Genomic DNA, 27,722 nt, shown 5'->3' with positions numbered 1-27,722 from the left:
CAGTGCACAAGGGGCAGTTGTTGTGTCTGACACAACAGAACAATTGCCACAGCAATTGCCAAGTTTTCATATACTGTGAAGACTAGAAGAAAATGGATTGCATGCAGGTCCCGGTTTCTGGATACAATGCATCCCCAGAAAATCGTTCGTTAGGCATTCACATAATGAGCTGGCAATTTCCTTTTTTTCCTGTGGGAACATTTCTAATCAAGTCTCTCTCCCCACTTCATCCATGGTTTCTTCCTGAAATGGCTGCAGCCAACCAGCAAAAGGAAAAACTGATTTGTCCAATCTCTTTCCATCCCTCCCCCCTCCCCACATGGCTTCTGCTCGAAAAAGACTGCTACTGACCTGCGGAGCACAAACAAGTAAGGAAGTGGACAGACTCTGGCTGTTCATAGCTGAATCAGCCATTCATGTAGCAAGGTTTAGGCATAACTCTTTATATTCACATAACTGAATTTGGGGATAACAGGCATTCTGATAGTGCGTGTATGTTCAGAATCCTGTTTCAGCCACCAACAGCTAAAAAGTTTAGTAACTTTAAAAAAAAGTAAACATTTCTTGTGTCTCCTGTTCTTCGCAGAATTCTTCTTCTTGGGTATTATATAATATGGCTTCCTTCTACTGGCGAATAAAGAATGAGCCATACCAAGTAGTGGAGTGTGCCATGCGGGCTCTCCATTTTTCTACAAGGTGAGGCAAATGGATTTTTATTAGCAGCATAATACAGTCTGTTGTATGATTTGAAAATTAAGCTAATCGAGGGTGGCAGTTGCTTCCCCCTTAGGATTGACAGGCCAATGCCTGATGGAGTTGTAGATGCATATAGATATCTAGAAATTCTGCCATCTCTTGTTTGACTTACACTAGGCTCTTTGGATGGGTGTCTCTTGCTTTGTGCTGTTGGCTTATCTGAACCATATCACAGTGAATGCTAAATAGTGTGCATGTGTATGTTGTCCTGCTTATACAAAGATGTGTGGGAATAACTTAGGCTAGCTTTGGCATGTTCCCTGCTCCGTAACCAAAGTTACTTAGTCATAACTCACTTCAGAATATTATTCTTTATCAGCAAATGATGTTGAAATTATTACTACTATTTATAACTTACCGAACTACAATAGTTAGTTCTGGTTTTAGAACCAAATAAGGAAGAAGACTATTTATACATAATTGTGCGTCATCTGATGGAAGTACTGGCTGAATTGCTCTTCATTATAAAAAAAACACACAGCAGCCTTCTCCAAAACCATTGTGCTCAGTCAACCCATGCGCTTTTAGACTACTGACATTCCTAGCAATAGATAAAAGTATAAGACAGCAGGATAGATGTACACGCTTTTGGATATAAAAAGACACTTCATATTAGACCAGTCGCTTAGGAAGCTCTGGGCTATTGTTATGTCTGAATTGCATTTTTGCATAGATTCTGGCTAGTAGCTTCTCAATAGTTCTCACTTTCCTGCATGCAAGTAACCAGAGATCAAACCTGAGGCCAGAGGCTTGCCAGTTGCTTAGAAATGCCTTAGGATATCATCTTAATGACCGCTTTGTTTTTTCCCTCTCTTTCAGGCACAATAAAGATGTTGCACTGATAAACCTGGCAAATGTGCTACACAGGGCGCACTTCTCTGCTGATGCAGCCATTGTGGTCCATGCAGCTCTGGATTACAGTGACGTCTTCACCAGCTATTATACTTTAGGAAACATATATGCAGTAAATAATATCTTATTTTTCAGTTATCTAGAAAGATTATACCACATTGATTAGCTCTCTTACAAATTGAACAGTGAGACTCATGCATCTTCAGGACAAGAATGTTTTGAATTTGGCTATCTTTGAAGATCTTTAAACCGACAGATAACATTTATTTGCATTTTTGCTGCTGTTGTTGTTTTGGAGGGCCTCACTAAAGCAGCCATGATGTATTAAACATGATTCTATTTCCAGAGCAGTCGCATGCTTAAACTCATAATTAATATGAAATTCAGAAGCTACATTAAATGTTCATATTACATTTGAATGCTGCTAACGTGTCTTTTTTCCCTCAATCCCTTTTTTCAGATGCTTGGGGAATACAACCACTCAGTACTATGTTATGATCATGCTTTACAGGCAAAACCAGGGTTTGAACAAGCAATTAAAAGGAAGCATGCTGTCCTATGTCAGCAAAAGCTTGAGCAGAAACTGGAGGCTCAGCACAGGTAGTGAATTTATCCTCAAAATTCATACACAGGCTTGTTCAGATTTACTTTCTTGTTTACTACTTCCTTAAAATAAAATATAAAACTGCATAATTTTAAATCTAAGGAAAATTGAAGCACACACTGCAGCATTGAAAATCAGCTGCATGGTAGCATGCTGTAACTTAACTGTATCGTTTAATAAAACCTAAGAAACAAGTATACAGAAAAACCAACCTTGAAAGTAAGTACTGACATAAGTGTGTAAGCAAAAGCTATTTTAAGCAACTTAAATGTCCTTTTCTTTGGTGTTACATTTTTCAAGATCACTTCAGCGAACATTAAATGAACTGAAGGAATATCAAAAGCAACATGACCATTACTTAAGGCAGCAAGAGATCTTAGAAAAGCACAAGCTGATTCAGGAAGAACAGATCCTGAGGAACATTATCCATGAAACACAGATGGCGAAAGAGGCACAACTAGGTATCTGTTGTGTAACAAGATGTTCATTGGGAAATGTAAAAGCCGAAATGAAATTTGTATGTTTGTCCAAGGAATTCTGTTTCAGGTAAAACCAGGGCTTTTGAATAAACCAACTCACTGACTAGAACACTTGCTGACGGCATATTAAAAATGCCAAAAAGTTGCATTTTAGTGTGTTCTGCTCTAACAAACAGACTCTCCTTTTAGCATGCAGCCCCTTGTCTCCACTACAAAAAGCCACTTTTGAAGGTCACAGGACCTTCTGGAGTAACATTCTGTTAAACATGAGAGTCTCTGTTTAACAGAGTTTCTGTTTAATTCTGTTAAATTCTCTGTTTAATTCTGTTAAACATTCTGTTAAACCTGAGAGGAAAACCAGCAACCTTCCTTGTTCAAAAGAAATGTGTCACATGCATGGGCCTCTGAATTCTGCCTGTAAATTCAATGTGCTCCAAAGTACTAAAAATGCATGTTTCTTAAGAGCCCTGTAGTCTGGAGCCAAGATTAGCAAATGCGTTTCTTTCTGGCAAAAACTGAAGTGCTGGCCAAGATAGCCAATATGCACAAGCTCTGTGTGGACCAAGATAGTGAGTAATTATCTAAAATGCTCTTCCTCCATGCAGAATCGAGAAACATAATAAAAAAGGGAAATTAAGAATCATTTGTTTTTGGATGCTTAGCTTGGAAGAGATCTGTTAGGTATATCTTCTTGATCCTAAATGCTGTCAACCATAATTTTGTTAGCTTTTAACTTGAATTTTATGTTTATATACTGCAGGAAACCATCAGATTTGTCGCCTGGGTAACCAGCAGCACAGTTTGCATTGCCAGTGGGACCAACCTGTCCGTTATCACCGTGGTGACATGTTTGAAAATGTTGAATATGTTGAGGTTTGTCTGTAGAGCATTGCTCTCCCTGCTTCATGATCTATAGTGAGGGGTACACATCTTCCTGGGACGCGGGTGGCGCTGTGGGTAAAAGCCTCAGCGCCTAGGGCTTGCCGATCGAAAGGTCGACGGTTCGAATCCCCGCGGCGGGGTGCGCTCCCGTTGTTCGGTCCCAGCGCCTGCCAACCTAGCAGTTCGAAAGCACCCCCGGGTGCAAGTAGATAAATAGGGATCGCTTACTAGCGGGAAGGTAAACGGCGTTTCTGTGTGCTGCGCTGGCTCGCCAGAGCAGCGATGTCACGCTGGCCACGTGACCCGGAAGTGTCTCCGGACAGCGCTGGCCCCCGGCCTCTTGAGTGAGATGGGCGTACAACCCTAGAGTCTGTCAAGACTGGCCCGTACGGGCAGGGGTACCTTTACCTTTACACATCTTCCTGAGGTGTTTAAAGATGAGGATATTCCTTTTATACCTATTTCTATTTACCCTAGCACAAGATTTTAAAACAAAACTGGGGTGCAGGGAGTTCCAATCAATACAATATGTAGGTTCCCTTTGGAGCCCCATCTTCCATCTTGGAAGGCATAAACTGCCTGGTTCCTAAACACAACAGACATTATGCATTCATTCCAGGTTGCTGATCACTGTATCTTGTCCTGAGCATCAGACGGAAAAAAGCACCCAGATATTGAAACAAACTTACTTTGTGGCTCCCTGCCTCATCTTTGGATTTTGATCATCAGTAACTCCTTCATGGTGTGCTCAGACACCAGATACGTGATGAATGCGTTTCAGGGAAAACAAAACTAACTTTCACACTGTTCATCAAGAGAAGGAAATTGAAAGTATTGTCTGGCAAAATGTGTTGTTGTTTTTTTAATGCTTTGAAGAAAGATCATGCCTGCTTTAGAACCTGTAGTTCTGAAGTTTGGGGAGGTGATTTGCACTGCTGCTTAAAATTATTAATATCAGGGCTGTTGATTTGCTTAGCATCTCGTGAGGGGGCTTCCCACATTTTCCAACATACTCAGAATTGCGCTGCATGCAACCCAATGTAGTTAGTTTTTTGTAAGGAAGTAGTTTTTTTCTTAAAGAAGTCTCCTTGAGGTGTCAATTTCATGCTCCAAACTTTTCTTCTGCATTTTCTGTTTCTAGTTTGGCAGTGATTCTTCCATTTCCAGTATGACATCCATGAATTCTGAACTTCATGCCAACCACAGTGACTTTGGCCATTCCTTGGAGTCTTCCCCTTTGGTCCATTCTGTCTTCTCATTATGGGGCCTGGAATCTGAGGCTTACAGGGTAAGTGGATAGGGTAGCTATGACTTTTCTTTCCTAGGCAAGGCCTCCTAGCCAGTTTCATTGTTTGCTAGTAGTGTTCTGCTAAAGACAAGTACATAACTAACAATATGCATAAAATAAAGCTAATCTATTTGGGGCCTCTTGTTGGCAGTGGTGTCTGTGCACAAGCAGAATGGATTTCCACTCATCCAATAGGACTTCTCATTCCTCTCCTCCCCCTGCATCCCCGACCCCATTTGCTTCCTCAAGGTGAAGTCCCATTGTGTGAGCAAACGTCCACTCTCAAAACGTTAGCTTCCTCCCAAGGTACCTTCTGGGTCACTCTGGTTTTGTCTCTCCTCCCAACTCTGGTTTTGTCTCTCCATTCACAACTCTGTCTGCCACCAAAACTGCAAAGATGTTATGATAGTAAATCATGGTGAACAGAGTTCAAAACTGCAGGGCAGCCATCTGACTTTTGTCATGGATTTTGCTTGATAAACTGGGAATAACTGCCCAAAGAAAGTGGAAGCATTTAGAAGTTCTGGTTTCTTGAGTTCTGGCGAGTTTTCTCTAGCAAGTAGAAAATCAGAGAGTCATATCTGGTAAACCCACTTCGTGATACCTTAATAAATATTTTCTCTGTGATCAGGAGAAGCAGAATATTTTGTGGCCTAAAAGATCAGAGTGTGTAAAAACCTATCCAGCTATCCCCTCCCCAGGAGAACTACCAACTTATTTCCTGCATCCAGAAAGCAGGGGGCAAAGGTGAGTACTGTTAATAAATTAATTCATATGTCATTTATATGCAAGTGTAGCCAGAGCAGCTCGCAGTAGCAGCAACATAATAATAGTATAATATAAAAATACAGTTATTGAAACATGGAATATGCCTAGCACTGACAAACCAACACCAATGAGACTAAAAGATGTTGCATGTGATGTTCAGTTAGAAAACTGGAAAATAGGCTGCAGTCCTTTGCATGCTACCTTTAGAGTAAATCAGAATGAGTTCAGTGGGATTTACTTCAGTGGGATTTTCTTTTTCAGGTTACCTTTAGTGCTGTGGCATAGTAAAGAGTGCCAAACCAAAGGTACTATTGTCTGACAGTAATGTACATTTGTTCTGCCTCTCTAGTTTATAAAGCAATTTAATTCTACTATGATTGTTGCCTTTCAATTGCTACTCCTGTAGTCTGAATCATATTCTTATACCTGTGTTGTGTTTGTTTAAATTTCTTAGAATCCATTCAATACTTAGCAGTCCAGGGGATGACGATGCACAAACCGAGGTCTATGAGCCAGATTGTTCTTCCATTTCTGATGCCCATAACAGTGACTCTATGCACTTTTTTATCAAAGAACTAGACAGTCATCTGAATCTGAGGGTAAAGATGCCAGATGATCATGCCAAACAAGTAAGAGATTTTATCATTATATTGGAAGATTGTTAGTATACTTCTGGTCTTCTCTGTCCTATAAATTGTCACTTCCAGACTTGACAACCTTTTGAAAGCAAGTGGTCTTCCCACATAAAATTCAGTTTGGAAATGGCCAAGTCACCACTGAAAGGAAGCCTGTAGCCGTTACAACATGTTTGTTTCAATTGACAGTCACCTATCTGCAAAATGTTTGAGGCAGCACCCTGCTTTTGCATTACGATCAGATTCTGTGAACTTGGTTTATTCGGTTAGTTGACATGATACAGGTGCAAGGAATCGTTAATGCACTCCAAATTAGTGGTGCTTTACATTGTGGTATTGCTGGTGGCTAAGAGTTTGAGCTGTGAATTAGGAAATCCATAACTGGCATCTTACCACTGCTGTGAACTTGCTAGGTGGCCTAAGGCAAGCCACTTTCTCTCAATCTTAGCACTGAACCACCCGAGCAATATGTGCAAAATTATCAATGCTGTATTGTTTTTAACACTTGATTGGAAGCCGCCCAGAATGGCTGGGGAAACTCAGCCAGATTGGCGGGGTATAAATAATAAATTATTATTAGTATAAATTATTATTATTATTATCACCTCCTTTCCCTCTGTAAGGGACCAGAAGTAGCTGTTGCTAAATCAAGCCAGCTTAGGTTATATTACTGGACTATTTAGACTTGCAGTTTCTGTTTGTTTTCTGTTGGATTTTGACTATGTTGTTTTCTCCAAACTCTCTACCAACAATAAGCCTTCATGCAAATAGCATAAGACTTATCTGGTTTTAGCCAAAGTTCAGGTTGCTTGTTTTCAGTTCTACGATCATCATTGTCTCTACAAGCATAATACATTATTTGTTTAATTTATGAAGTTAACATGAGTTGTTGAATTTTCCAGTTGAATTGCAAGGATTTTTCCAGTCTTTGCAATTTAGCCATAACCATCCAAATAAAAAAGTAGGCTCTCTTGGGTTTTCATTTTGTGATAAAACCTGCTGATCCTTTAGATCATTAAATTTGAATTACCAAACGTAAGTTTTCTGCATTAAAGTCTTACATTCGATAGGTTCAAATGTATGGTTTTAAACACTTCTCTGTCTTGCACAGATATTATACTCTCGTGTCAACAATCAATCAGTTACACAGCAGCAAATAGGATCATTCATCTATCATGCCATTGTAAAGGTAATTCCAATGACCGCAATGTATGCTTTTTATTTTCCTCTTAGAGTATATGGATTTTTTTCCAGAATCCCAAAGGGCCCTCATGTACAGAAGCAAGAATCTCTTTAATTTATTCAGAGTGTTCCACTTAAGTCAACTGTAAATCATTCCACTTCTTTATTTTTGTCAGAAATGTTTGTGATTTTTGTGCATGAAAAGTGCTGATTTGGTCAGATTTTACAGCCTCCATGAGTGATTGACATAGAGTGAAATAAGGACAGACAAAGAATATAATACCACGAGTACCAATGATGACTAGAAATTGAATTTGTTTCAAGCTATTCTTGTTATGATTGAAAACATACAGGGGCCTTTTGTCAAAAAATATATTGATAGCTGTGAAGCCTTGGATTGACAAATACTGAAGGAGATTTACAGGTCAATATTCCTGCTGTACAGTGAAAATGCTTGTATGGCTATACCTATGATTTCAAGAAATACAGCAATCTAGGAAATTGTAGGAAAGAAATTCTGCTGCAGTGCTGCTGCCTTCCAAAAGAAAATGTACAGTGCCAGCTCTGGTAAATGTTGGAAATGTAATAGTATATTCTGAATTATAGCATTTTAACCATGCAGGAATGCTAGAAGGATAGGGTAGGTATCCCAGAGACTATAGAATTGTGTATTTGCTTTATCTATAGAGGCTTCCTAATGGCATATGTTCTATGGACAGCTCACGATATAAAAGAGTAAAATATAGCAACAGCAGAATTAAAATAGCAGCATAAAAGCTTTTGAACCCACAGAAAGGAGACATAACTTGTAAGAAAATACATGCATGTAGATACTCATGTTGTAATGTGAATTGTTTGATTCACAGAACACTAGCACTCTTGGTCTATTTAATTACATATTGTATTCTAAGCAAGACTCTCAAGTAGCTTTTGTTTCTGTAATATATATATATTTTCAAAATCCCTGCTGATTCACAGTTCTACTTAACTGATGAGTTATTAAACAGATCTTAGACCTTAGACATGGGCCTTAGAAATACAGTAACACCTTCCACATTATATAGGGCCATAATCTTGCAAAACTGCAGTTATGCAAATCTGTTCTTTTATTGTTAATGCTGCTTTTGATGCAAGCCATAAATACTGCAGAAAGCACTTGGATAGCTGTGAAATGGGGGCTAAACATGCTCCCTGCCCTTGGAGACTCCAGCCATTGAGAATCAAGCCTGCTCTCACCTGCATCAGCACATCCTATGTTCCTTGTTTCACTAGGGTGTGATAGAATATTGGGAAGTGGTTAGATCAATGTTTTGCTGTGTGCAGCTGATTTGTATATGCATGACCCTCCGGCAGTGATCTCTGCAAACACCTGTAGCTGTAACATCTAGGGCGGCAATGGAGGTCTAACATGGTAAAGCATGGAATGAGATTAATGAGGGTAGCCTTTCTTTTTTGTGGTTAATTTCAGGCAAGGGATCCCTTATGGTTGGTTCTCAATGAGGCTGGCCTTTACTGGCGTGCATTTGGAAATGGCACCTTCGCCTTCACTTGCTTACAAAAGGCCTTTAACTTGACCCCACATGAATTCCAGGATATCCCTTTAGTCAATCTAGCCAACCTTCTAATTCATTATGGTCTTCATCTGGATGCCAGCAAGCTTCTCCGAAAAGCTTTAGCCATCAATGGTTCTGAGGTGAGTCTTCGTTTTCCCCCCCTGTTCTGTTCTGTTTGCTTAAGTAGGATTGAAGCAGAAGTACCGTATTTTTCGTCTCATAGGACGCTCCGTCCCATAGGACGCACCTAGTTTTTTGGGGGGAAATAAGGGGGGGGGATTCCTTTATTTCCCCCCCAAAACCAGGTCGGGGAAACCAAACCAGGTCGGGGAACAGCGGTATGGCGGCGCTCCGCCTCCCCGCTGTCCCCCGAGCTTGTCCCCCCGCTGTCCCCCAAGTGCGCTTCTCCCCAGCGCCAGCCTCCAAACCAGGTCGAGGAACAGCGGGATGGCGGCGCTGCGCCTTCCCACTGTCCCCCGAGCTTGTGGGGCTGGCCGATGTCTGCCCAAAGCGTGGGGTGCTCTACTTCAGCGCGCACCGCGCGCCGGACAGCAGGCTGCTATCCGCAGCCTAGGGAACCCTGCGGGAACTCCCGCGGGCTCCCCAGGCTTGCTGATAGCTTCCTGAAGCCTGGAGAGCAAGAGGGGTTGGTGCACACCGACCCCTCTCGCTCTCCAAGCTTCAGCGAAAGCCTGCATTCACCCCATAGGACGCACACAGATTTCCCCTTCATTTTTGGAGGGGGGAAAGTGCGTCCTATAGGGCGAAAAATACGGTATTTCTTTCATACCCCATCTCAGTGTCCAGAAGTGAGTTAGTGGAAGTGGTTTGTTACATTTGAATCTTGGGAAGTGGCTTGAATGTATTGATGTAAAAATATAATTACTCAAAGGTGCCCAGCACATGTTTGCTAACTTCACACAAATTAATTCTTTAAACCCTGTCTTCATTTTGTTCAGCTGCTGTTAGTTGACATGGTTGCCCATCGCTCCTAACTAGTCAGAAATATTTATACAAGAGTTTCAGAACACTTCAGTAATGTTCACAAACCATTGAGTGGAAGGAAGCTCACACAAGTGGGGTTTGGTCCCATCCAACCCCCTGTGCCCCTTCCAAAGCAAATCTAGAGGATCAGAGGACCTCTTGAACAATTGGGAGAAGTGGGAATCTTGAATCCACCCCTTACTGTTCGGAGGATCCCCATACCACCTAGAGAAGCTTTTGTAGGAACAGTGGGAACTGTTGCAGGGCATGCAAAGGACCCCTTGAATGAGTTTCCTTCTACTTTAGCTACTTAAGAGCCAAACCAATAAATTTATATTGTATCTTATACCGTATTATCAGTCTTAATGTAAAAAGATACTGATATCTTAAAGGGCGGCTTTAAGTACATATGCGCGCATACACACACATATTTGAAACAGAACTCCCAAGATGTGAGCATGCTTGTTGTAAATTTCCAGTTCTTTTGACAACTGAACTGAAATCTGGGTTTTGCCTATGCCTGTGCTGATGAAAGTTTGCCTTTCGCCTTTTTAGCCTCTGACCTTCTTGAGCTTAGGAAATGCCTGCTTGGCTCTGAAGAACGTCAGTGGGGCATTGCAGGCTTTCAGGCATGCCCTGGATATTGCGACAAAGTGTCTGGAGTGTGAGAGGAGCCTGAAGCTGATCCGCTGTTTGCAGTTCTATCCATTTCTGTACAACATCACCTCTTCTGCCTGCAGTGGTAAGCAGCTGCTGAAAAAGTCCCCAAATTAGTAATTTTATGCCTTCAACAGTACCTGCAGAAATTGGACTACTTTTCTTTCTCTCCCTCATTGATAATCTCTTTTTCATCTGCGCTCTCTCTCTCTCTGTCCAATTAGAAAAGGGAACAGTGGGTTTTTTTCCAGTTACATCTAATTGAGAGTAATTTTTGGAAAGCTGTCTTCCCAGAATTCCCTACCTGATTCTCCTTACAAATTGGGTGCAGTGTTTACTAATTAGAATGCTAGGATAGTTTCAAGCCCTTCAAGAGCATTGCTCTGCTGTAGGGCTGCTGAAATACTCCCATGTTTACACCTGATCTGTTTTCTTAGCAAATACCAAGAACCAGGGAAACAGGGAGAGAATGGCCCTAAGCATGGAATAACATATAACTTTAAACCCATCTGCACCACTATATAAAAGCAGGCTCCCTGTTCTTCAGAACCTGCTGTAAATATTTGAAGAGATTTAGCTCCCTGTTCAAGTAAAGCTGCGAAAAGATTAAACAAATTCTGTCTTCACCTATAGCTGCTAAATCTCCGGTGCATTTTTGCTCCTTAATAGCACTAAAATTTTATTTGAATATATGATTGGAACTGAACTAGTATAATCCCTATCCAATTATCCATATGAGCTAACACGTTAGGATTATTTAAACCAGTGGTTCCCAACCTTTTTGATATGGCAACCTGTAAGTCCAAATTTACTTAGAATGGTGACCCATTATTTTATTGTCACATGAATTTTATTTACCCATCATTTTACTGCCACATGAATTTTGGACTTTGGTCTTCAGCAGCTGTCTGTTTTGTGCATTTCAATTGCAAGTCTGCCTACTTTTAAACCATCATTTGAGGCATCGAAGCAAAATTCAACAATACCCCTATTAATGTGGAGTTTAATTTATTGAAATATTTATAGTACTTACTAAATTATTACTGGTTTGTTTGTGAGAATGTAAGAACACCAACCATCAAATTGCAGGGTATTGCCTCATAAACTGTAAAACTTTTTTCTAAAAGCATAGTTACACAATCAGTGTTAGATATAATGAACTACGAGCATCTTAAAGTTTTATTTACGATAAGCCCATTTTGACAAGTATCAGTGGGATGGCTTGAGCTTACATTTTATTACCAAGTAGGTGAATGGAGGCTTTGATGGTTGTCAGACATAGTCTCACATCAGTTAATACACAGGATGCAGGTATTTCTTATTTCAGCTAAGCACATTTCAAATCACCCTTGGCTCAACTATTTACTCAACCTCTAATTTGTGGGTGTTTATAAGCACCTTGTGGCAAGTTATCACCAGATCTGCAGCAAGCCGCTGGAGAGAAGTTTACTAGCATTACAATGTGAAACTTGACCCTTTCTGGCATTTGGTTACAAGTATCAACACAGCATTATAATATGCCAAAAAACCCCAAAATGTTACCTGAGGTATTATACCAGTTAAGGATTAAAAGCAATAATCCTTTTGGGTTTATTTATACAACCGATGACACATTTGCACAAGCATCACGACCCACAGGTCGAGAAACGCTGATTTAAGGGATGGACTTGCATGGCATTCCCCTACTTAAGTATCTTCTCTGTGCCAAAAGTTTATTTTCCCATGTTTCATAAAGAGATACCTTTCAAGGGATTAGAAACAGGACTGCATATGTGCATCCAGGTTCTTAGCATAAGTGCAGAACCTAGAGTCAGACTTCTCAGAATCTCAGCTTTCAAAAAGGAAGTTTTTCGTTTCAGTTGAAGGGAGAAGTTTAAAGCTATGCTTTTGTACAAGGCTTAAACCACTGTGGTGCTGAGCAAGACTTCTTGAAGTCTGAGTCGGTAGTGAGGGGGGTAGGCAGAGTTTCCTGTAGTGTACAAGCACTTTTTTTCCTCCTCTCTGGCTGGTGGCTGTTAAGACTGTTGGCTTCCACTTCATTGTCCTCCCAACCTCCATTCTTCTCTTCTCTTTTTGTCATACCTGACATTGTCAAAACATTTCCAGATTCTTAGGGTGCAAGTAGAACCCAAAGATGCAGGAAATGTTTGTGAGCTTCCAGAACCAAGTGAAGAAACTTTCCTTTACATTCAGTGCTGGTTACAGATTTTCACTACTGACTTGTTATTCAACCCTTGGTTATACAAAGTATTAAACATCACACATATATGCACTTCTGAGTAGTTTAGGATTGCTAAATTCAAGGCCATCTACTGGGAAAGCGCAGGATCAGAATACTGACTAAAAACTCTGCCTTTGTAACTTGAGATTCTCATGGCTGCTAGAATATGCAAATTTTTCATGTTCGTCTATCTTTTGAAGTAAAATCCCAATCTTCTGTTATATTTTCAACAAGTATGGCAACAAATCTATGCACAGAGTATGGGTTTTATTGAAATACGGATTGTAAGGACTGCATCATTCTGATATGTTAGTTCTTTTGGTTGCATGACTGTTTGTGGGAAGGAATTAAAAAGCTTTCTTCTCTCTGTTCATAAGAATGATGGTCCCAATGTGGTTGTTCCCAATTTGGCATTAATCTGGGTTCATAAGGATTATATTTCTTCCCTCTGTTCATAACTATTAATAACTCTCAGGAAAAAATAAATAAATCAAGATCTACCAGTGGGAAAGTGGACAAAACATGGATTCAATATTGGAAGCTTCCATATTTACATTGTTCTCTCTCTCTCTTGCTCTTCATGTGCTGTGTTCCTTTCTTTTATAGACTACAAAGGTGGGCAACACTTCAGGTCATCTTGTCTATCCCCTGCTAATGTGAGAACATTAGACATTTGAACATGAGAAATGGTGTGGACATTTCTTTTGTTGTTATTTTTAGAATGTGAAATAAACATTCTAATGACTCCAGCTTCTGACACTTGATTTTTTATTTTTTATTTTTTATTGCGGGATTGAAAAAAAGGGAAAGTGAAAAGAAGAAACCAGGAATTTGCCAGGATGTCTGATGATCATTGTTCTGTGTTCTATCTTTTTTTCTTCTTCTTCCTTAATGGGCTCAAAAAGAAAAGAAAAAACCTCCTTATAGGAATCAAACCTTTGAAAAAAAAATTGAACATATCTCAAGCACAGGGACACCCAGAACTGACCGAGTCCATCTAGCTTCTTATTGTGTATGCCATCCTTCCCCAGCCTGGTGTCCCCCAGATGTTTTGGGCTACAACTCCTGTTGGTCCCAGCCTGCGTGAACATGGGGCAGGGATGGTGGTGGATGAAGTTCAAAACATCTGGAGGACACCAGTTGGGGAATGCCAGTCTACCTTTCCAGGGATTGAAACAGGGATATTTCCCAGTCCTATCTAGAAATGCCAGGGATTGAAACTGGGATATACAACATGTAATGCATATGCTCCACCACTGATACACAAAAAGTAGATAGTGCAACATTGGTGTAGTGAAGTTTTGTGCCACGTAATCAAATAAATAAAATCTACATGCAGGGTTTGCTTGCCTTCCACACGTTACTGGTGCGAACTCCTATTTAATGGAAAGTCATTACTTTGTGGAACACAAGTCCGGTAATCTTGAACGCATCCAGATTAAGGTTCAGTAATAATACACAACTAAATACCCAAGGTAGTTGAGTATCACCACTATTGTACTTGTTGCTGCGCCAGTTAGATATGGGGTGAGAGTTAATCACATTGATGAATTACCATCTCTCTGAGCACAACTCTTCAGCATTCTACTAATTGAACTGACCATGGTGCAGAAATGGGATGGCATGTTGTACAGACATACCTTGCTTTATTGCGCTTGGCAGATGATTGCTTCTTACAAAGACGCAGTGTAGCTGCAAGCATTCTGGCTGCTTCCAGGGGAAGGAAGCCTCGCCCTGCCGCTGCCATCCAACTTCTGGCCACGGGAGTAGAACTGGCTAGGGCTGGAGCTGGAGCTAGGTTTCCCCCCACCCCTGCAGCTGCGGGGTGTGTGGCTTAATAGACTACAGTATCATGTAAACATAACTTGTATATGCACTAAGAAACAAAACAAAAAGTGTGACTTGCTTTATTGCGGTGGTCTGGAACCAAACCTGCAATATCTCCACAGTATGCCTGTACACTCCCATTACTTTTGGCTTCTTACTATAAAGGTGGAAGAATGAAAGGGCTTCAGTAGCAATAGATCCTGCTTCTCCCTTGACATACTGGTTTAGCAGTGTGATAACGAGTGATTTTTATCTGAGGTAAATAAATAAATTTATTTCTCAAATAACATAAGAATAGCAATTAGGCACAGGGCTGTGCTTTGCCCCTTAGACACTGTCCCAGGTAAAGAATTACACGACAAAAATTAATGGTCACCAGATCTGCTCCAAATATGTCATAATAAAAATAGTTTTCACCAGGGTTAAAAATCGTGTGTGTGTGTGTGTGTGTGTGTGTGTGTGTGTGTGTGTGTATCAGACCTAATAATGCAATCATAGACATACAGTATATACTTACAAGTAACTCCATGTTCAGTGGGACATACTCCCTTGTAAGTGGATTTAGGATATATCCTAGGTGTTGCAGTGTTTGCCTCCTTTTCCTTTTCACTCAAGTGTTTTGCAGAAAGGTTGTTAAAAGTTTATAATGCAATTATGTACATGCTTATTCAAAAATAAGTTCTGTTCCCAGTAAAGCAAGTGTAGGGTTAGAGCCTTAAATTTGCTCGAGCTAGACAATTCTCATGGCCTCCAGGTGTTTTGGACAACAGCCACCATGGCCAAATAATGGTCAGGGTTTATAGAAGTGTTCTCCAAAACATCTAGAGGACAACAGGTTGGAGAAAAGTTTGGTAGGCCAAAATAAATGTTCAACCACAGTAACTGTTTCTGACTTCCAGTCCTTGATGTACCTACTTTCCTTTATTAACATGAATATCAGGCGCTATTGTTTGGGGGATTACCCTGGATGGTCCCAGACGGACTTTCAAAAATTAACTTTGGCGATATGCTCATGCCTCCCTCTTTCATTTGCCACGATAGTAGCTTCCTCTACATTCTTTAGGACAGCTTTCTCCAACTTGGTCACCTCCAGCCCCAGCCAGCATTGCTAATGGTCAAGAATGGAGGAAGTTGAAGTCCAAAACATCTGGAGGGAACCAGGTTGAAGAAGGTTGGCTTGGACTTTGTGTATATGCGCCCATACATGGTGATTCTCATTCTGTAGCATTTTTGTTTTGGTTTTTCTTAGCTTTTTTCTTATTATGAAGCTCCTGTTCATTCCCTATCCTATATACATTTTCTCATTTCATCTGAATATTCCCACACTACATACGTGTTTCTTTAAGCAGCATCTATACTGTGCTTTCTGAAAATGCTGTGTTTTCTGATGCCCTCTTGTGGCATAAGGTATCACATTTCCATTTAGCAGAATGTATTTCTTCTATGAGCTTTTTGGAATAAGCTCCTTAGGTAGTTTCCTTTCGGTGTTGTTTTCTCCAGAGCTATACTGGGAGAATTTATACAGTATCAACCAGCTTTTAGAATGGGGCAGACATGGGAGGAAGCAATTTTTAGACTAGTATCTTATCAATTTTACATCACCCACACCACACATGAGGCTTTGAAGAACCTTCAAACATTCTTTTAGAAAAGCAAGATTTCCCAAAGTTCTGGCGAGAAATTGTAATTTATAATCCTGTTTTTTCCAGTTTGGACAAGAAGAACAGGATCATATTATTTGGGTAGATGCTAGTGAGCTAAAGTTAGCAACACAATAATGTCTTAAAAAATTAGGTGCTGGCTCCCAAACCCCACAAACCCAGAAGTGAGTGTTCCGGTTTACAAACATTCTTTGGAACCCGAACATCCAACGGGGCTTCTGAATGGCCACGGGAGCTTTCTGCAGCCAATTGAAAGCCACGCCTTGGTTTCCAAACATTTTGGAAGTCAAACGGACTTCCAGAACGGATTCCGTTCGACTTCCGAGGTACCACTGTATATAGAGTAAGGGTTCTCTCAGAATAGAAGTACTGTTACTCAGAAAAATATATCTATACCTTACTAGATATTATTTAAAGCTTGTATCGAGTGCAGTACACAGTATAATAACATCATAAATAGTAAACCATTTCTTTAAGGGAAAATGGTGAAAGGACAAGATAATAGGTAGAAGCCAAGTGGGGGATCCCTAAAAGCATCTTCATGAGAGAGTTTTCAGTTGCTTTCTTAGAGTAAGAAGGTAGGAAAAACACAACTAGCATGTGGAAGCTATCTGCCATCATAGGCATTCTTTTGGAAAACAATCTGATCACCTACCAGCTCAAATTGTTCTTCTGGGATTCCCATGCAGCGGGTGCTATCCAGCCACAGTCAGCCACAAGGGAACTTGCCACAAGCAGGACTCTTGTTAGAAATATGTAACAAACCCAAATCTGACAAAACAAAAGTGTCTGTGGTTGCTACATTATGCACATTTAGGAATAAGTTCCAGTGAATTTCGTGAAACTTTGGAGTATATTTTGCTTTTGTGCATCAGATTTGCTATTAAAGTTTCTCTCTGAGCCACTATAAAATGTGGCCCTCCTGGCCACGTAGATGAATTTGAAGATACTAGAAGTGCTGCTGAATCACAAAGAAGGCAAGTAGAAAGAAGATCAAATTTACTTTGCTTTCAGCTCATCAGTCTATTTAGCAATACTTTTCAAGATTTGAAGTTTTACACTTCTAGGTGTGACAATCCTAAAATAATGCTGCAGGCCAGATTGATTACATTTATGAAAATGAGAGGCAAATCTATTGCTTAAAAAAATATAACTATAATGCACATTAGTGGCAGTCTTCCATCACATGAGACATTCCTAGAGGTGGGTCTGTATTGTTGAACAGGTTGCCCATCTGCCTTAACACTAAAAGATCCATTAATGCAGCTTCTAAGAAGTTGTCTTTTTCTCTCTAAGATGAGTTTTTCTGGTCCTGTGGCCATGGCTCAGGAACATTTTCAGGTGTGCTGCTTGGGTGTTTTAAGAGAAATAGTACTGAGCAGATATTTTACCCTAAAAACAAGGAATGTTGGGTTGGACTCAGGCCAAGTCATGGTTTACAGCCATTGAAATCAATGTTAATGTATCTACTATCGTTCTGGCTTGCTCTAAACAGCAGTAGATAGATAGAATTGGTTTACATAAATATATAGCCATAGAACCCCACCTCATTTTATTGCGCTTTGCCTTATTGCAGTTCACAAATATTGCTCCTTATGAGGTTGCGGGTGCAGTTGCAGGCAGCCGGGCTGCTTCCAGAGGAAGGAAGCCCCCCACCATTGCTGCCCCTCTTCTGGCCACAGAAGTAGAGCTGGCTACTGGTTTTCCCGTCCTGCCCCTGCAGCCAGGGGGCCTGGCTTAATAGGCTACCACAGCATAGGGTAAACATAACTTTAATATACACCGGGAAACAAAAAATATTGTGTGACTTGCTTTATTGCGATAGTCGCTTTCTTGCAGTATTCTGCAATATCTCCAAGGTATGCCTGTATTTAGGAAGATAATGGCTGAAGATGGGGGGTTCTCCATACAAGAAAGGTTGTGGACATAGATAATATTTTATTCTGGAAAGAGAAAAAACAGAAATGCATACGAGAAACTGTAATACAAAAACCAAAGAAGTTTTCCGAGAACGTGCCATCGCCATTCTAACGGTCTGTGCGTTTCACCCTCCCCTGTCTTCTAAAGGACGTCAAGTTATATTTGAGGCACTAATTGAAATTCAGGCCACACCACTGCTTAGCCTGCTGCTCTATATGTAGCATCAGAGTACCCTGAGAGGCATTGCAAATAGCATTTCCTAGTCTTTCTTATCTGCTGACGATGTTGGAGAGTTAAATTTAGAAACCATCTTCCATGTTGGGCCTCGTTCCCAGACAGGGCTGAGAACACGCTGTGGTCTCTATCCACGTCACAGGGAGAAAAATCCTGTTGTAACCATTGACGAGGTAGGACAAGGGTTAGGGTATGGTGGCTTTTACGATAGCTGCAGCCCTGCCCCATTATTCATAGATCAATTGTGCATTTTTAAAGGGGCTATGGGGTTGTCAGCCATCCCACTGAATTCTCTGGGGGAGGTGGGTTTGTGTACGTGTGTCCCTTTTGTGCCATGTTGTGTTCAAATTTAGCAGACAGACGTTCGCCCTGTTTTTTTTCTTTTCATGATTTATTTAGTGATGGTTTATATTTCATAAGGGTAATTTTTAGCACTATCGTTGCTGGGAACAGAGCCCATTATGCAATTGGTCAGACATTGGGTTGTGTGCCTTGCTGCTGCTGCTGCTACTGCTGCTTTTGTAATGCAAAAAAGAAATGTCACAACTAAGTTATATTGGAGTAATATATGTTTTGTTACAGTTTGTCCTATATGTTAATAGGATCAACCTGTTTCTACATTTACATACAACGTTGGGGTGAGAACACCCTAGTTAAAAACAAATGTGCACTGGTTTGTTATATAACTAGTTTATTATCAACATAGATGAGGACGTCCACTTGCTGAAATGTATATTGATAATGAACTACATATTACAGCATCAACTAAATTAGTTTTGTTTGTATAATAATATATTGCATCAAAGTATGTGGTATCAATCAAACTGCCATTCATTCCATTATTGCCTTCACAGTAGTGTAGCCAAAGAGCCATGGTCAAGTAAATTAGAGAACAACGTTGGCTAAACTGATTGTATGATTCTGCTTCCAGGATTTAGGTTACTGATGTCTTGTTTGGGATTGAATGGGGGAGTGGAAGAAAAGTACACAAGGACTAGAAATACCAACAGGATGGGGAATGGCTAGACTCTGAGCTCCCCTGTGGGTAGCTTTAACAGAAGGGCAGGACCACTCAACTGTCAGTCACCAGATGCCATCATGACATCAGGTGATCTATTTTTCCATTGTAGCATGGCATGAATTAGGACCCCTGCCAGGCCTAATTGGAGTCACAAGCTAGAGATCCCCTATCGCAGGAATAGCAGAACAGTAGGGGGACTGGTGCATATTACCACCATGAGAGATGGACAGGGAGCTGTGGAGGGCGCTGGGTTCCTACTCCATGGACATTTGACATCCTGATTAGGACTCTTCTTTTTGAGCTTCCATAAAGTCGCAGGAGGATATACTTGGTTGAACATTAAGAGAAACTTCTTCATGGTCAAAATAGTTTGACACTTATACATGCGAGGGGGAGATCCCTCTCTGGGAGATCTTCAAGTAGACACTAGACAGAGGTTTCTTAAGTTGGTATTGGGAAAAAGGTGAATAAGAGGGTGCATGATAGAGGTATATAAAATTATGCTGTGTGCTGAAAAAGTGGATAGAGATAAGTTTCTCCCCCTCTCTCATAACATGAGAACTGGGAGACATCCAATGTAGTTGAATTCAGGACAGATGAAAGAAAGCACTTCTTCCACATACTGTATAGTTATAAACTATGGAATTTGCTTCTACAGGAGGTGGTGGCCATCAACTCGGGTGATTTTAAAAGAGGATTGGATAAATGTCTGGAGGATGACACTATCAAAGGCTATGTTCTGCCACCACTGTCAAGAGGCCAAATGCCTCTGAATGCTAGTTTTCTCTAGAATGTGCTTGCCCAGATCCTTCAACCTTTTTTCACCAAAGAACATGTCTAGCATCCTTGCTGCTTTACTATCTGTGTTGCTTTCTTTGTCATTTCTGTGGTTACTTTATAATGTTAAATTAAAAAGTATTATATAAATTGAAGCTTTACCATTGTTGAAACTGCCCGCAACTTGGATGTATCAATTATAGCTGATCAAAATTACCGTTGCCCTGATTTCAACAGTATTATGGTGTACATTGGCTCCTGTTCAGCTGATGATCTCTTAATAGAGAAGTAAGGAACCAAATGCCTCCTTGCCCTTCTCAAGTGCTTTTGCCTGCCTGTAATGTGCCCTTGAACTGTGACGGGGCTTCTTGCTTGGCTGGATGGACAATACAGAGTTGGGGATGTGTAGAAACCTCTGACTTTTGTTGGGCTGGATTGTAGACTTCGTGCAAAAGTCAGAGTTGCTCCTGTTGGCCCACCCATTTTTGCCTGTGGCCCTGCCCACCCTGCGAGGTGCCTATGAAGGGAGCACAGCTATCAGGCTGCAAAGGGTTCCCCACTTCTGTTCAACTAGAAGTCCTCCAAAGCAGTGCCATTTTCTATTATTTTCCCCACTTGATGACGTTAGTTTAGTACACACTGGCAAGTGGTGTCAAGACTTCCAGCATCTGAGATCTTTCCGTGTTAGACGTTAGATCTAAAAGTGGCTCTTTGAGTGCTGCTACTGGTTTTCAATACTCCAACTGCTTTTTCTGTAAAAGTAAAACTGCTTTACTTCTGTAAAGTAAAGTAGGTTTCGTGGCTTTCTTACTACAGTCATACCTCAGGTTACAGTCGCTTCAGGTTGCGTTTTTTCGGGTTATGAAGCACCGAAACCCAGAAGTACCGGGACAGGTTACTTCCGGGTTTTGGTGGTTGTGCATGTGCAGAAGCGCTAAATCGCACTTTGCACATGTGCAGAAGCGCCGAATCACAACCTGCACGTGCACAGACGCACCGCTGCAGGTTGTGAACATGCATCCCGCACGGATAACGTTCGCAACCCGAGCGTCCACTGTATAGCAGGGCTTCATCTTCTAAAAGTGGTGCGCGCCATCAACTAGTCCAGGCATGTCCAACAGGTAGACTTTGACCTAAACCCTCAAAAAGGGGGTAGATCACTGCCAGTTTTTAACTCTGTGAGTAGATCGCAGTCTCTTGGGAGTTGGACACCCCTGATCTAATCTATTTAAAACGAATAATAAAGATGGTGCTAGCTTAACAAGCATATTATTCTAGAATTTCATTCTTTTCCAATTTTGTCCTTCCCTCATCTCTTCTCCACAGTGTTCTTTTTAGTGCGGGTGTGGGTGTATATAAACACACGCATGCACCATAAGGCTTTTCCATAGCATCCTCTTATTTATTTTTTTGGAATGCTAAAGTATCCAAGGTTCATTCTGCTGAAGGGCATCTCACAATGTAGTCTGGATCAGATGTCACCAAAAAGGCCGCATTTCCGTGTTGTGGTCCTGTGCTCACTATCTCTGATAAATTATACATGAGGCTGCATAAAGCAGGTTTAAAAAGATGAAACCAATTAAATTTTAATGGGGGGGGTGAGATGAGTTGGGGGAGGGGAGGGAGGTGCAGTGCTGAGACCAGGGAGAGATGACAAAGACAAATGTAATTGTATAGCAGATGCTTTACAAGTATGTGAAGTTCAGCTGCTTATGCTACTCTGTCATTAGCCTACATTGTAAAATAATTTTGGTTATCATCTTCATTCTGTTACTGAATAGAATACCACTCACCAGCAGATTAAAGAGGGAGGTTCTTACTGAGGCTGCATGTCCTTTAGATCTTGCTGTGTTTCATTTTGGCCTCTCCCTAAATAACAAAAGTCTGGCCTTATTTATGTGAGATCCTGAGCCTTCATACTTTCTCATATTTCACTTGGAGCAATGGATACCCAAACCTAAAATTGCATTTTACAGCTGAGCATGTTCCCAGTATGACTAGTTCACAAACGTTTTCATTGATCTAGTTGCCCATGCATACTTGTTTCTTTAAAAAACAACAACACCTCATTTCTTAACATTATTAAATATTAAACCATTTGAAGTTCACTTTACTTGTTCCAAAATCGTTAACTGGTTTGGCTGAAACAGGAAACTGGTTTAATCTTGACTTGTGCAAAAGGAGGAACAAAAGTCTGTGTGGGGATGAAAGTCCCAGTTTTTTATTAGATTTGTGAATTTTATTCAACATTTCCATGGATTATGTGGCTTGAGGAAATATTTATAGTGGTACCTTGGTACTCGAACGGCTTGGCTCCCAAACAAATCAGCTCCTGAACACTGCAAACCTGGAAGTAAGTGTTCGGTTTGCGAATGTTTTTCAGAAACCAAACATCAAATGCGGCTTCTGCTTGAGTGCAGGAAGCTCCTGCAGCCAATCGGAAGCCACGCCTCAGTTTTCGAATGGTTTGAGAGTCAATCGGACTCCTGAAACGGATTAAGTTCGAGAACCAAGGTATCACTTTATTTCACAACTCTTACCTATAAACTTACATTGTAAGGCTTTCCTGAGCAGATTTGTATCAGTTAAAGAGAAAGAGAGACAGTGCAGTATTTGAACTTGGCCATCAAAATCAACCCAGTAGAAACCAACTGAGAGTCAAATAACAGGATTTTCAATAATAGGACCAAGCCTTCATACTGCAGCAGAAAGAAAGAGCGAGCAGGAAAATCGTTGTGCTCTCTGTGTAGTCCAACATAATGAATTCTGTGTATGTTCAGAGTCTCACTCAGGAAGCTTTCAAAGCTTGGCTAGAGTTTGGGATGGGTGTCCTGTCCTCCCTTCCGTGTGTGCACATCAAGAGACATGGTTTTTGTCCCCCACTCAGTTCTGTTTCAACTATGATGTTGTAGGACTTAGGGCACTGTCTGTAGGGTTGGTTTCTAAATAAAAATGCATTCCATATTTTTATTCTTGCTGTTGTTCTCCCTCTTCCTTTTGCACTTGTTGATTTTCTATTCCGTAGCCCATCCAAGTGCTCCTCTTCCCACTTGTGATTGACCAGGTGAGATACTTCAGAAAGTGTGTCACTTAATGACTGCCATTAATTTCCAAAGCATTGTACATGATCATCCTTGTTTGTAGACCATTTGTGTGTATCAGTAATTCAGATGATTATAGCAGCTTGGCCTAAGGGAGTCATGTCTGTGTGTTTCACAGGCCACTGTCACGAGAAGAGCCAAGGCAACAGCCATACCAAGCAGAAGTACCTTGACAAGCCCAATTCTGAGATCATATCCATGGAAGAAAATCTTGTGGCAGTGACTGATGACGATTCCACAGATCTTCTTCACAGCTCCACAACAGAGTCATCCTCTTTGACTTTAGAAAGTAAGTGAATATTGGAATAGTGAACACAGCAAAGGGGGGGTTGAGCCTTTTCTTATTTTTCAGAGCAGTTGTTACTTTGTACCTCTCTAAATTTGGAAAGCCCCTCTTTTTCATTGTTAGCGCTGATAAATGTATGAGAGAAGGAATTTCATTGCGTGCATCTTCAGCAGTTTGAAACTTCCCACTTTGATACAACCATTAAGAATGTTGTTGTTGTTGTTGTTGTTGTTGTTTAGTCGTTTAGTCATGTCCGACTCTTCGTGACCTCATAGACCAAAGCACGCCAGGCATTCCTGTCTTCCACTGCCTCCCACAGTTTGGTCAAACTCATGCTGGTAGCTTCGCGAACACTATCCAACCATCTTGTCCTCTGTCGTCCCCTTCTCCTTGTGTCCTCCATCTTTCCCAACATCATGGTCTTTTCCAGGGAGTCTTCTCATGAGGTGGGCAAAGTATTGGAGTCTCAGCTTCAGGATCTGTCCTTCCAGTGAGCACTCAGGGCTAATTTCCTTAAGAATGGATAGGTTTGATCTTCTTGCAGTCCATGGGACTCTCAAGAGTCTCCTCCAGCACCATAATTCAAAAGCATCAATTCTTCGGCGATCAGCCTTCTTTATGGTCCAGCTCACTTCCATACACCACTACTGGGAAAACCATAGCTTTTACTATACAGACCTTAATGTTGAAGTTGGCCATCTCTGCTGTACCTACACCCTTGACCATCTTAGCAGAGCACGCTACAGATAAATCCCTTGCATGGAAATGCATATGTTTAAATGCACTTGCCATATCTGCTGGTTTATTTGTCCATGGCATACCTGCCTGGACCACAAAATAAGTCACCGTACCTGTTGAGTGCTTAAAAAAATAGTAGAGCAGCAAAAGAACACATCCTTGCCTCTGGTCCATGTCATGTATAAATCAGGCTTCACTGAGCTACATACAATTTGATTGCAGAACGATTAGGGAAAGTAGAGACATATTGCTTGATTGCATAGGATTGTAGTTTAATTCCATTGTTAAAGGACTTTCCCATCTGTCAGACGTGCTAATGGTGTCACATTGCTCTGAGAGCGCATGTGCAGTTTGTGATAAAATGGGATCCTTGATTAGATTACACGAAGATCCATCCTCACTCAGAGCAGAGGTCTGTCTGGTCCTGCACCCTCTTTCTAATAGTAGCCCACCATACCAGATGCTTCTGGGAGATCAACAAGTGCCCCACTCCTCTTGTTAAGTTCTTAGCAATCACAGTTTAGAGACATACTGCAAGTAAACTCTGGGGACTCCCATTTAGTGATCATGCCTTGGTAGGTACATAGGATGCTTGCCTGATACCCTCTACCCAAATTCATCCTCTTTCATTAATATGAGGCTTCCTAATAGGAAATCACACTCATTAATTATTTCTGAGTCAATATCCCAACACAAAAATAGGAAGTAAAAGGGAATTGAATCAGATCAGGGCACAAAAGGTGCATCCATATCTCAGTCATGTGAACAGAGCCAAGCAACTGCCTGTTCCTCTCCCCAATTGTACAAATGAGCAATTTGCACTTTCTGCAGTTGCCACATCATACTGAGAGAATGCACATTGTCCTTACCATTCTCTGCTCAGTGGAAGGGCAAGTCCACAGAATTTCCTTCTTGTCATGCCAGCAGGAGTTTTTCTGTGAACAATCCCTGTGTGTAATCCCCTCACTTTACATGACTTAGTGAAATGCTCCAGTTTCTGGGAACTGCTGCTCCCTTCAACTAATGGGAACTTCTTGCAGATTTCATTAAGAGAAGCATGCAGCTGCTTTTGATGTATTTTGCCTCTTGAATGATAGCTTCACTGGAGACATTTTTTAGAGGAACTTAATGGAATCCCCTGCATGGTGGCTTGAGAGCTTGAATTTTGAGGTTCTGAGCTCTTCAGGTTGGATAGTGTCCCCCCCCCCTCAAAATGGAAAAGGGTATTTCCAGATAACAGAATATTGTCTGATTTTGAAAAATTAGCAATCAAGAAATAATTTTGATTGTCTAAAAATACTCATTCCTGGAAAATACAGTGGAAAGAAATGATGCTTGTGTCAATCAAGCATTTTAGATCTGTCCTTACAATGTAAACTTTCCAAGCAGGGTCGCTACCGAGAGCTATTCAAATTATTGCTTTCAAACCAACAAACAATTTAATGAGAGGGCTTTGAAAGATCAGTCCTTTTCAGTCCAAAGTGACAAGTTGTAGGAGATAGATCTTTTAGCGTAGCAACGCCTATACTTTGGAACCCATCACTTACTGACATCAGGCAGGTTCTTTCACTTTACTCTTTTCAGCACCTGCTAAAACATCTTTCTTTAAGCAAGTATATCCATACACAAAGATGCTGCTGTGTTTTAATCCCTCTTTAGTTTACTATTGGTTTCAATGAACTTTTAAGTGTTTTTAATTACTTAAATCAAACTTTTGAAAATATTTATTATAAACCGCTTAGAGGTTTTATTACCATCAGCCTGCATTTATATCATTAAAAAAACCTATGTGTAAAATTGATTCCCATAGTCTTGGTTTCAGACAAAAACAGAATATGGGTGGGTTGAGAATATCATAGTGCTGAAAGTTTTAATCAGTTCTTAAGCATTGGATCCTTATGCAAAACAACTCTTCTGTGTTCTTGTGGGGGCGGGGGGGGGAATGGTCTTGCAACAAGAATAGGTTCACACAGTCATGCCTTTCACACCATTATTGTAATTAATATGTAATCTTCCATAATGTCTCAGATATTGTGACTTGACTTTTCAACATATATAGGCTGTTATGTATGGCAAGGAAAGGTTATGGATTAGTTTAGTCATAAGCAAAAGCAGATGTGTGATGCCATCCTGTCTGGCATCTAAGCCTAATTATAATAGTGGTATCTCGGGTTACATACGCTTCAGGTTGCATACGCTTCAGGTTACAGACTTCGCTAACCCAGAAATAGTGCTTCAGGTTAAGAACTTTGCTTCAGGATGAGAACAGAAATCGTGCTCTGGCGGCGTGGCAGCAGCAGGAGGCCCCATTAGCTAAAGTGGTGCTTCAGGTTAAGAACAGTTTCAGGTTAAGAACGGACCTCCGGAACGAATTAAGTACTTAACCTGAGGTACCACTGTACAGCTTTTGATCCGAGTGATTTATTTTGTCTCTCCCCCTTTGCAGGCACCGTCATTGCCGAAAGCAATGGTTCAGAAGAAGTGGAGAGTTTGGGAGATGCTCAGATGTCCGAAGAAATGTTGGCATTGGTTGACGAGTTTGAAAATTCGTGGCCCCTTGAAGCCTTTGAGGGGGCACTGGAAGTAAAAGGCCATCGGATGGACTTGCAAGGGATCCGTGTCCTCAAGAAAGGTTCTCAGGACGGACTTCCCAGCTCTTGTTTTGGAGATTGTGGAGATGATGACGATGACGAAACTGAATGGGTAAGAACTCCCATCAGCAAGGTCAAGCTGTGTATTTCTTGTACAGTGTCTCTGGATTATCTGTAGCCTGGCTCAGGCATGCTGATAATCACATGAGAGAACATTCACACAAGGTGTGTCCCATGGGGCATAGGTTTCTGGGTGGTAGTTGATCACGGTGAGGATTTGCCAGACATGGCTTCCTCTTAGCTCATTTCTTCCTTTCATCCTGAGTTCATGCTTCTTCAAAGTCCATGACAAGGGGGCCAAACCTTCAGAACACATTACTCAAATTCTGTGTCGGTTACATTGTCTGCCCGTCGGTTCCTGTAGTTTATATCAAAGTGGCTAGAAAAGGCTTAACATAGTCCATTATATAGTCCCTCCCTGTTTGCTCCTCTGAGTCTGCAATGATCATTTTGCTTCACCATTCCAATAAGTCAATCACAGAGCAAGTTGTATTTTGAATATAGCATTCTTTATTAGAACTTTTATTATTGCCTGATGTATATAATATATAGTATATTAATTCTGTGTTTCTCAGCTGTACTGTGTGTTTTCATTGATGTTTATCAATTGTAATTGTCAATTGTTATAAAATGTTATAAACATGA

The 27,722-nt window shown here is 40.9% G+C and overlaps 1 protein-coding gene across 2 annotated transcripts in view; it reads left to right on the top strand.

The window, feature by feature from the left end:
• TTC17 (tetratricopeptide repeat domain 17) overlaps positions 1–27,722 on the top strand; it is a 55,263-nt gene that overhangs the window by 14,599 nt on the left and 12,942 nt on the right. For both annotated transcript variants that reach the window (XM_053387643.1, XM_053387651.1), the window contains exons 6-18: positions 587–696; positions 1,576–1,720; positions 2,069–2,208; positions 2,513–2,673; positions 3,452–3,564; positions 4,715–4,861; positions 5,493–5,608; positions 6,084–6,258; positions 7,376–7,453; positions 8,915–9,139; positions 10,539–10,725; positions 23,521–23,691; positions 26,873–27,129. In XM_053387643.1, coding sequence (XP_053243618.1) covers positions 587–696; positions 1,576–1,720; positions 2,069–2,208; positions 2,513–2,673; positions 3,452–3,564; positions 4,715–4,861; positions 5,493–5,608; positions 6,084–6,258; positions 7,376–7,453; positions 8,915–9,139; positions 10,539–10,725; positions 23,521–23,691; positions 26,873–27,129 — 2,025 coding nt within the window. The remainder of the gene's footprint in view (positions 1–586; positions 697–1,575; positions 1,721–2,068; positions 2,209–2,512; positions 2,674–3,451; positions 3,565–4,714; positions 4,862–5,492; positions 5,609–6,083; positions 6,259–7,375; positions 7,454–8,914; positions 9,140–10,538; positions 10,726–23,520; positions 23,692–26,872; positions 27,130–27,722) is intronic.

Source organism: Podarcis raffonei, chromosome 1 (assembly GCF_027172205.1).
Source record: "Podarcis raffonei isolate rPodRaf1 chromosome 1, rPodRaf1.pri, whole genome shotgun sequence".
Classification (NCBI taxonomy): Eukaryota; Metazoa; Chordata; class Lepidosauria; order Squamata; family Lacertidae; genus Podarcis; species Podarcis raffonei.
The sequence above is the reverse complement of the archived record's forward strand: the minus strand, read 5'-3'. Positions and strand labels throughout refer to the sequence as shown.